We start from the raw sequence: 9673 nt of genomic DNA on the forward strand, positions 1-9673 counted from the left end.
TATATATTAGGAGCACCTGGGTGGCTCAGTTAGTTGAGCATCTCCCTTTGGCTCAGGTCTTGGTCCCAGGGTCCCTGCCCAGCAGGGCATCTGCATCTCCCTTTTCCTTTGCCCCTCCCCCTGCACTCTCTCTCAAATAAATAAAATCTTGAAAAAAAAAATTAGGCAGTTTCACTCTTGAGGAAAGGGGTAGGGATTCCCCAAGGCTAAATAGTTTGATTTGTGCTGTTACCTTCGAGCTGAGAGCAGCCTTTTTGGTGAGGTTTGACAGAGAGAGCCAACCTGTATCACCCCAGGCCTCAGAGTCCTTCTTCTCAGAAGTGAGAGGTGAAACTGAGAAAGATGAGAGCAGGTTTATACTAAAACACAGAAATGGATGCATCTTCTGTAGGTCGAATATAAAGGAATGTAACTTTTGACTTCTTTCCAAGGCCATGGAAATAGCATCTCAAAGGACCAAGGAAGAACGGTCCAGCCAAGAGCATGTGGATGAAGAGGTAAGATGGATTATCTATCCACAGTCGCAGGAAACGCTTTTGAGTTTTTGTTTTTGAAGGACATGCTAGGTCATGGACTTGATTTTAAGAGAGAAGCTGTTTTCAGATGATGAGACTATTTCCTTGTACATAATTGAACTGAACCAAATTGGATAAATTACATTTCATTACATCATTCCACTCAGCAGCCTATTAGCACATTGTCCTAGATGGAGACCTTTACTTATTTGTTTGAAGAATAGTTCACGCACGGTATTGTATCACTTTCAGATGTGCAGCACGGTGATTCGGCGTTTCTGTACATTACTGAGTAGTCTAGTTACCATCTGTCACCATATATATTATTATAATGTTACTGACTATATTCCCTGTGCTGTGTTTTAAATACCTGTGATTTATTTATCTTAAACCTAGAGGTTTATACTCTTTTTTTTTATTAAATTGTATTTTTTATAAAACAAAACATAAGGACAATCATATTTTTACACATTTGTATAAAAAGTAGTGATCAGTTTAAAATAAAATAGTTAAAATAGAGTAACTGTAACTGAGAGACTGAAAATTCACAAGTCATATATACTAAATAGCACAGTTGTTGCACTTGCTTCCAAGGGAAGATGGCTGTGAGATGATCTGTCACTCTTGGTGATTTCATCTCTGTCCCAGGACATAGAAGTTTCCACTCTTGACCTCCTTCTCATTCCTCTGTCCTCTCCCCATCTGGCACCCGCCAGTTCTGTTTTTCTGAGCCTGTTTCTGTTTTGTTTGTTCATTTGTTTTTTTTTAAAGAGTCTACATATAAGTGAAATCACATGATATTTGTCTTTCTTGGTCTTATTTCACTAAACGTAATAACCTGAGCTCCAACCATGTTGTCACAAATGGCAAGATTTCACTCATCTTTAAGACTGAGTAATGTTTTAGTGTGTGTGTGTGTGTGTGTTTGTGTGTGTACACACTTCTTTATTAATGGGCTCTTCGTTACTTTGGCTATTGTAAATAATATTGCAGTGACCATAGGGGTGCATGTATCTCTTCGAATTAGTGTTTTTGTTTTCTCTGGATAAACACCCAGAAATAGAATTGCTGAATCTTGTGGTAGTTGTATTTTTAACCCACTGAGCCACCCAGGCGCCCAAGAGCAGTAGTTGTATTTTTAATATTTTGAGGAACCTCTGTAAGGTTTTCCATAGTGGCTACACCATTTTGCATTCCCTCCAGCAGTGAATGGGCGTTCTCTTTTCTCTACATTTTTGCTAGCACTTACTTCTTTTTGATAATAGCCATTCTGACTGGTACAAGGTGATCTCTCATTGTGCTTTAGATCTGTATCTCTACAGTGAGGCTGAGCATGTTTTCATGGGTGTGTTGGCCATCTGTATGTCTCTGGGAAAATCTCTGTTTGGGTCCTGTGCCCATTTTTTATATCATTTATTGATTGATTTATTTATTTGGTGGTGAGTTTTTTGAGTTCCTTATATCTTTTGGATATTAACTCCCTATGAGATACATCACTTGCAAATTATCTTCTCCCACTTGGTAGTTTGTCTTTTCATTTTGTGGATGGTTTCATTTGCTGTGAAAAGGTTTTTAGTTTGATGTAGCCCCGTTTGCTTATTTTTGCTTTTGTTGCCCTTGTCTGAGGAGAAAGGTCCAAAAAAATACTACTAAGACTGTGTTTAAGTTTACTGTCTTTGTTTTCTTTTAGAAATTTTAAAGTGTTAGGTCTTACATTTAGGTTTTTGCTCTTTTGTGAGTTTATTTTTGTTTGTAAGATAGCCGTCCAGTTTCATTCTTTTGCATGTGGCAGTCCAGTTTTCCCAGTACCATTTACTGAAGATACTGTCCATTCCCGTTATATGTTCATATCCCCTTGTTGTAAATTAATTGACCATATATGCATGGGCTTATTTCTGGGCTCTTTATTCTGTTCCATTGATCTACATGTCTGTTTTTGTGCTAGTCCTATGTGCTGTTTCGATTATTACAACTTTAAAAAAAATATATTTTATTTATTTATTTACCAGAGGGCCAGCAAGATTACCAAATAGTGAGCAAGAGAGAGGGAGAGAGACAGAGAGCACAAGAGTACAAGCAGGGGAGTTGGGAGGGGTGACAGGCAGAGGGAGAAGCAGGCTCCTTGTGGAGCAGGGGTCCCGATGGAGGACTCGACCCCAGGACCCTGGGATCACGACCGAAGCTGAAGGCAGACGTTTAACTGACTGCGCCACCCAGGTGTCCCTTATTATAGCTTTGCAGTGTAATTTGAAATTAGGGCATATCACGCTTCAGATAGAGAACATTTTTAAAGAACCCATTGAAACATGATTCAAGAAGGAAAAGCCCATTTCCGTACACAAATGTGAATTTTTAAATGATTTAAATGTTGATTTTGGTACCATTGTAGACTTTAAGTATTTATTTGAGGTGAAAAAGAAAATTATTTTAATCTTGGGGATCAGGGTATTTTTTAGAGATTTATTTATTTGTTTGAGAGATGGAGAGAACAATTGGGAGGGGCAAGGGAGAGGGAGACAGAATTTCAAGCAGACTGCACACTAAGCACAGAGCCCGACATATAAAAGGATCTCAGGACCCTGAGATCATGACCTTATCTGAAGCCAGGAGTCCATCTTTAAACCAACTGTGCCACCCAGGTGCCCCTATAGTGGACTTTTTATCAAAAGTTCTCAGACTGTTAGTGTGATGGATGAATATAAGGCACCCTGTATTTATCAGCACTTGTGAATTTTCACTATAGTAGGTGAGATTTCCATGTAAGAACATGTTCCTTTGTAAGGCATGGCCAGGGCAGTACTTGCTAACTGCAGCTCCATTCCTTTCTTTCCTACTCAAAAGCTTTTGGGAATGCACACGAGGGGAAAGAGGGCACTTCAAATCATTTCATTTCAGTTTCATTATTAGTAACAAAGTCTTTTTGGGATACCACACAGCAATGCCCATGTGTGCAGAGAGCCTGGCTGAGAATCAGTGCTATAGATGGTGACGGACTGCTCTGATGGGGTGGGGGTGGGATGCTCAGGGAATGAGAGAAGCGTGTAAATAACCATTTTGATGTTCCTTTTCTCTGTCAGGTGTTTAAGCGAGCATATATTCCTAGAACCTTGAATGAAGTAAAGAATTATGAAAGGGATATGGATATCATGATGAAATTGAAGGAAGAGGACATGGCCATGAATGCCCAACAAGACAATGTGAGTAGCTTAGTTTGTACGTAGATTTATCTTTAAGCAGATTTATAGAGGAAGTTCCTATCCCACACCTGCCATCTTGAATCTTGGCTTCTGGTCTACTGAGATGGCTGTTTCCTTTTGCATTAATAGATCCTCTGTGCACATTGGATGTAAAGGGAATTCACTGGTATTTGTGAAAGAAAATGGCACATTTGAGTCCAACAGACTATATTTGCAGAAAATGGAAGATCTGTGTAAAGTCTGGGCTGTAAATAATTATTACACTAGGTCCATTAACATACATATTTTAAGGTTTGCAACATTTCTTCCTGTGGAAAGGCCAGATAGTAAATATTTTAGACTTTGCAGGCTAAGAAGCAAAACTGAGGCTATTATATAGGTCATTATAAGATAAGAAAAAAATTTTCTCCAAAAATTGATGAAATTAAAAGTCCTTTAATAATAATTGAATACAGCTTTTCATGATTCCGAATACTGAGCGAAGAATGGAGTTATTTGGGGGAGGAGAATACATTCATTCCATTTAATTGAGAATCAAAGTTAGAATTTTCTATTATAAAATTGGTTGCAGACGTTCATTTGTAAAAACCGTCAGGCTGTGGGTGGGCTGTGGGCCGTTGCTCATGCCTATATGCTTGGTGGGCAAGAATGATACACCACACTGTGAACTTGCTGTGTTAGCCAGGGGATAAATTTAAGCACCTTTTAATAATCACAGAAGATTATGAGCCCACAGTGTTCACTTGTAATATTGCAGTGTGTGTTTTTCACTGTCTAGCTTTATGTTGATTCTTCTTTTTGTCTTTCCTGTTTTAAGATTCTGTACCAGACGGTTACAGGATTGAAGAAAGATCTGTCTGGAGTTCAGAAGGTATAAGAACTTGTGTTGCTCCTCATTTACACAAATACCCTCTGGAAGCATATAAAAGCTACTGCATGCTAGAATTAAACTAACAATAGTATTACTATTATAGATACTTTCGAAGTTTATGGGCATTTTCAGAAATGCTGTATTTGTGTTCACTTTTTTTTTTTTTTAGATTTTATTTATTTATTTGACAGAGAGAGAAATCACAAGTAGTCAGAGAGGCAGGCAGAGGGGGAGGGGGAAGCAGGCTCCCTGCTGAGCAGAGAGCCCAATGCGGGCCTCGATACCAGGACCTTGAGATTATGACCTGAGCCAAAGGCAGAGCCTTAACCCACTGAGCCGCCCAGGTGCCCTGTGTTCACTTTTTTTCTTAACTATAAAAGTGAATTATAGGAATTTGTGGTTTATTTCTGTCTCTCAATTGTTCTGTTTTTGTTGCTGAGGCATTGATACTTTTTATATCCTGGTCTTTATTTATGGAATGTTTAATGATAACCAGGTGTTTCTTGATGTTTTCACAGTTAACAACAACAAGGGAATCTGGTCTCCTACTAGTATAAAACCTGTTGCAGACCATTCTCACGGGTTTAGCAGTCTTACAGTTCTGGATTCCTGTAGTGTTTTTTCTTGAAACAATCTTGTTTTGCTTTACATTTTTAGAATTGTGTGGATTAACTAATATAAGCAAAAATAAAGGCACTTTTTGCTTATTTTAATGTTTTGTTTTGTTTTTTAAATAGGCTCCATGTGGGGTGCCTGGGTGGTTCAGTTGGTTAAGCATCTGCCTTCGGCTCAAGTCATGATCCTAGGGTCCTGGAATCAAGTCCTAAGTTGAGTTCCCTGCTCAGCAGGGAGCCTGCTTCTCCCTCTGCCTCTGCCCCTCCGTTCACCCTTCCTCTGCTTATACTCATTCTCTCTCTCTCTCTCCCCCTCACTGTCTCACTCTCTCTCTCCCAAGTAAATAAATAAAATCTTTTAAAGAAAGTCTCCACACCCAACATGGAGCCCATTGTGGGGCTCGAACTCATCTGAGATCAAAACCTGAGCTGCGATCAAGAGGCAGACATTGAAATGACTCAGCCACCCAGGCGAACCTATTTTAATATTCTTTTTTTGTTTTTAAGATTTTATTTATTTATTTCGCAGAGAGAGATCACAAGTAGGCAGAGAAGCAGGCAAAGGGGGAGGGAGAAGCAGGCTCCCCGTGGAGCAGAGAGCCCGATGTGGGGCTTGATCCTAGGATCCTGGGATCATGACCTGAGCCAAAGGCAGAGGCTTTAACCCACTGAGCCACCCAGGCGCCCCCTATTTTAATATTCTTAATTAAAGGCTTAAATATGAAGGATCATAGTTTGCTTTTCAAAAATTTACTGTGTCTTTGTTTTTGGAAGAATTGAATTAGGAAAACTCACACGTTCGGTATGTGTTACATCTAGTAAGTGCTATGGGGTGGTCCTTGAATTCCAGCCCATGAAGGTTTTGTGAAAACTGGCTAGAAAACCTTTCTGTACAATTGCCTTTTAAAAATCATTTTTTCTTATAAAAGGAAAATCTTTTTTAAAAAATGGTTCCTGCTCGTTTAAAAACTGCTAAACTTCCTCGGGGAGAAAAAGCACAAATTTCTCTTATTTAAATATTGTTTTCCTTCTTGATTAGATTAATAGTAAGTGTTGCTTGAAATTCAGTTCATAGGAAAACAGCTGTGAAGTTATCCAAATAAATCTTTATTTCTTCACTTCTATCTGTATTTTTCATCCTTCCAAACCGCAGCTCAGTTCTGTCGCTGATCTGGGTCACCCCGTGAAGCCCCGGTTCCTTCATCTGGGTGTGTTCTGGAGCCTCACTCGATGTGCCGCTTCCTCGCTTCCTCTCTGATGTCGATTTTGTTGTTCTCGATGTTTCAGTACAGGTTGTGGTTGTTCACCGTATAACTGGAAGGCTGAAAAATCTGAATTCTAGCATTAACGCTTTGGACAATAGTGGTTTAGAGTAACGTGGTTTTGTAATATTTTCAAGGTCCCTGCCCTTCTAGACAATCAGGCTAAGGGAGAGGCTTGTTCCGATTCAGAAGATGCTAGAAGCTCTGAGTGTTCTGACACAGAGGCTGAAGAGCAGGAAGACCAGGCCTGCTCCAGGAAACCCAATGTTGACACCGAAGTTGATAAAAAGGTGAGCCGAGGATGGAATTTCTCTTGTTTTTCAGCATAGCAGCAAAGCCAGTTTCATATATCTGTGCTCAAGATTAGATGATTAGATTAGTAGATTGTAATGGCTGGAAACATTATTGATCAGTAAGTACTTGTAGTTGTAGTGCTAGTTTCTACGTGTGAGCTTTGCCTTTGGAGGTCACATCGTGTGGAGATTGGGCTTCTGTTAGGAGCTCCCCGGGCACTGCCTGGAGAGAGGACACACTGAATTCATTGATTAGGAATGATTGTCATTCACTTGAAACACAACTGATGTTGGAGTTGTCTCGTAGTGAAATACTGAACGGCTGTTTTGCAGGGGATTTGCAACTAAGCCGGTATTTCCAGAATCTAAAAGACTGATTCCACTCTTAGCCATCGGCATGAGACGAATGATACATGATTGCTGTCTAAATGTTCCTGTTCATTCTTAGCTTAAGCCTTTAAACTCTACAGTGTTCTGGTCCCTAAAACTTCTGAGAGACATACCCAAGTTAATGCTCACATTTTCTCTCTTTGTCTATTGCAAATACTTTGTCTCTTTCCAACCTTTATTTCTATTAGAATATGAAGCTTGTGAAGAAATAGCTGCAAACTTTAATAGTCCTCCCAGATATTTCTGTTGGGCACTCTTCAAATTTCTATTAAGAAACCCTAGAGACAAATCTGGAACCAAACTGTACCGCCCCATCCTAATTATTTTCATCTTTCCTGTTATACTCACGTTTATCCTTTCATATATATCTTCTTACTTAGTTGTAATAGTAAAATGAATACTCTTGAATGAAATCTGCAGGTTCCTTTCTTTTTTTATTTTGTTTTGTTTTGTTTTACAGGAAAGAAAAAAGATGGTCAAGGAAGCCCAGAGAGAGAAAAGAAAAAACAAAATTCCAAAGCATGTGAAAAAAAGAAAGGAGAAGACAGCCAAGATGAAAAAGGGCAAATAGAACGAGAACTCGAGACATAGAATAATCTTCCATCAGTCGCTTTTCCTGCCCGCACGATGAGCTGCGTCTGGAAGGGGTTCTCACGGCGGTGTCGTGAAGACGGGGTCACGTGTTCTCATGTAATCACGTAACAAGCTCTAAGCTCTCCTCTCTAGAGCCTCTCACTGCCTCCGGGTGGTACTGACAGGATTTATTTAAACTACTGTTTTAATGAAGAGCTTTATATAATTTTATTTTTATATGTATTTTTTTCTCCTGCAATATGTTTTTGGAAGCCTCATGAATGTTTAAATGTGAGCAGCATCCGTAGTCTAAACGTAAATGTCAAGGCACTCTGGACAGACTTGGACAGATCGTTTCGCTTTGCTCGTACCTACCAGGGACCCATCTGAAATCCTCTGATCCCAGGGCTACAGTTTCTATAGAAGAGAGTTTCGCCTGTAAGAGGATTCAGTTGGCTCTTGATGTCATCATCCACTGGGACTCTGTGCTGTTGCTCGTTTGGGATGCCCTTACTCATCGCCTTTATTACTCTCTTGAGTGAAGACATCGCAGTACATGAGCTGTTTCACATCGGCTCTTTGGCCTGTTTGCTCATTCATCGAATATTTGAGTGTTTTAGGAGCTAGGGATACAGCAGGAAACAAACTGAAAAATTACCACCTTCAGGTACTTTACATTTTGAAAGCAAGACATTCAACAGATAAGTAAAAAAGACAATATCAGTAGGGGTTAAATTCTGTGGTGAGAAATAATGCTGAACAGAGCGAATGCTGGGGAGGTGGGAGTTTGCAGTTGAAAAACAGGCCGCACCGAGCAGCTACATTCGAGCAAATACTTGGAGAACGTGAGTCATGTGCTTGTCAGGAGAGAGGATTGTTCCGGGCCAAGCAAACAAGTGTGAAGCCCCCAAGGCAGAAGTGTGCCTGAAATGTTCCAGAAACAAGAGATTCCCGTAACTGAGAAAGAGATCAGGTGGTGCGAGGCTCTTAGAGGGTTTCGAGCAGAGGAATGATATGCTCTGACTTGTGTTTTGGAAGGCTCTTGCTCTCTGGCCTTGGTGGGGGCCTGAGTCGGAAGTGAGGGTGGGAGACTGGTCGGTTACTATAGTAACGCACGTGCGAGCTGGCGATGGCTCCGTTGTCAGGGTAGCAGGGACATGATTCTAGGTAGCAGGGGCGTGATTCTAGGTTTAACAGAGTGGAGTGAACTGGATGCGCTAAGGGAATATGGGAGGCATATGACTGAGGGACGGTGTCAGGGTTTATGACCCACGCGACTGCGAGACTACCGCAGTTGTCACTTCCGGTGCTGGGAAGCTATGTGGCTGGGGCAGGATTGGTGGTAAGCTTCCATTGCAGCAGAGCACGGAAGTCCAAAGAAATGATCAACTTTTAATTTTTCTTATCGTATATTTCCTATTGGAAATGTCTACTTTAGCCCTTGCATCAGAAACAATTGCTACAAATAAATTGAGTTTCCCTGAAACTGAAGCTTGCACCTGGTGGTTTTACTGTTGGTGGGCTACTAGGGGAGGGCAGGGCACGATCAGAGCTTTTAAAATTTTAGGTCGTACTTATTATTGTTCATATTCTCCTCCCCTCCTGACTTTAAAAAAGTTCAAAATCCAAAATGTAAATTTGGGGCTACAACAGTAGCCCCTCTGAAATAGCCTACAGTTAGCCAGAGAGAAACTGACTTAGCAATCCTGTACGTGTTCGGGTTTTTATCTTCAGGATCTTCCTTTTCTCGCACGTGTTTGATCTTACTCTCGGACACGGTGTGTTTGGGGGGGTCAAGCTCCTCAGTGCTCTCTTTTTCTGAATCTAATACAGTTACAGAATTTGGAATCAATGTCTCCTTGGCAGAAGTAGTGTTAGCAAGATAACCGGAACAATACATTCTCTCATTGGCATTGCTGCGGGGAGGAAGTGGCTTGTAAGACCCCCAAATTTGGGAC

The 9673-nt window shown here is 40.6% G+C and overlaps 1 protein-coding gene across 2 annotated transcripts in view; it reads left to right on the plus strand.

Annotated features, from left to right (window-relative positions):
* The window catches only part of RIOK1 (RIO kinase 1), a 28442-nt gene extending 19236 nt beyond the window's left edge, over positions 1 to 9206 (plus strand). For both annotated transcript variants that reach the window (XM_032341052.1, XM_032341053.1), the window contains exons 13-17: positions 432 to 497; positions 3593 to 3712; positions 4530 to 4583; positions 6597 to 6749; positions 7603 to 9206. In XM_032341052.1, coding sequence (XP_032196943.1) covers positions 432 to 497; positions 3593 to 3712; positions 4530 to 4583; positions 6597 to 6749; positions 7603 to 7713 — 504 coding nt within the window. In that variant the 3' untranslated portion in view covers positions 7714 to 9206. The remainder of the gene's footprint in view (positions 1 to 431; positions 498 to 3592; positions 3713 to 4529; positions 4584 to 6596; positions 6750 to 7602) is intronic.
* Positions 9207 to 9673: the final 467 nt, after the last annotated feature.

The sequence above is a fragment of the Mustela erminea genome, chromosome 4 (genome assembly GCF_009829155.1).
Source record: "Mustela erminea isolate mMusErm1 chromosome 4, mMusErm1.Pri, whole genome shotgun sequence".
In the NCBI taxonomy this organism is placed as follows: domain Eukaryota; kingdom Metazoa; phylum Chordata; class Mammalia; order Carnivora; family Mustelidae; genus Mustela; species Mustela erminea.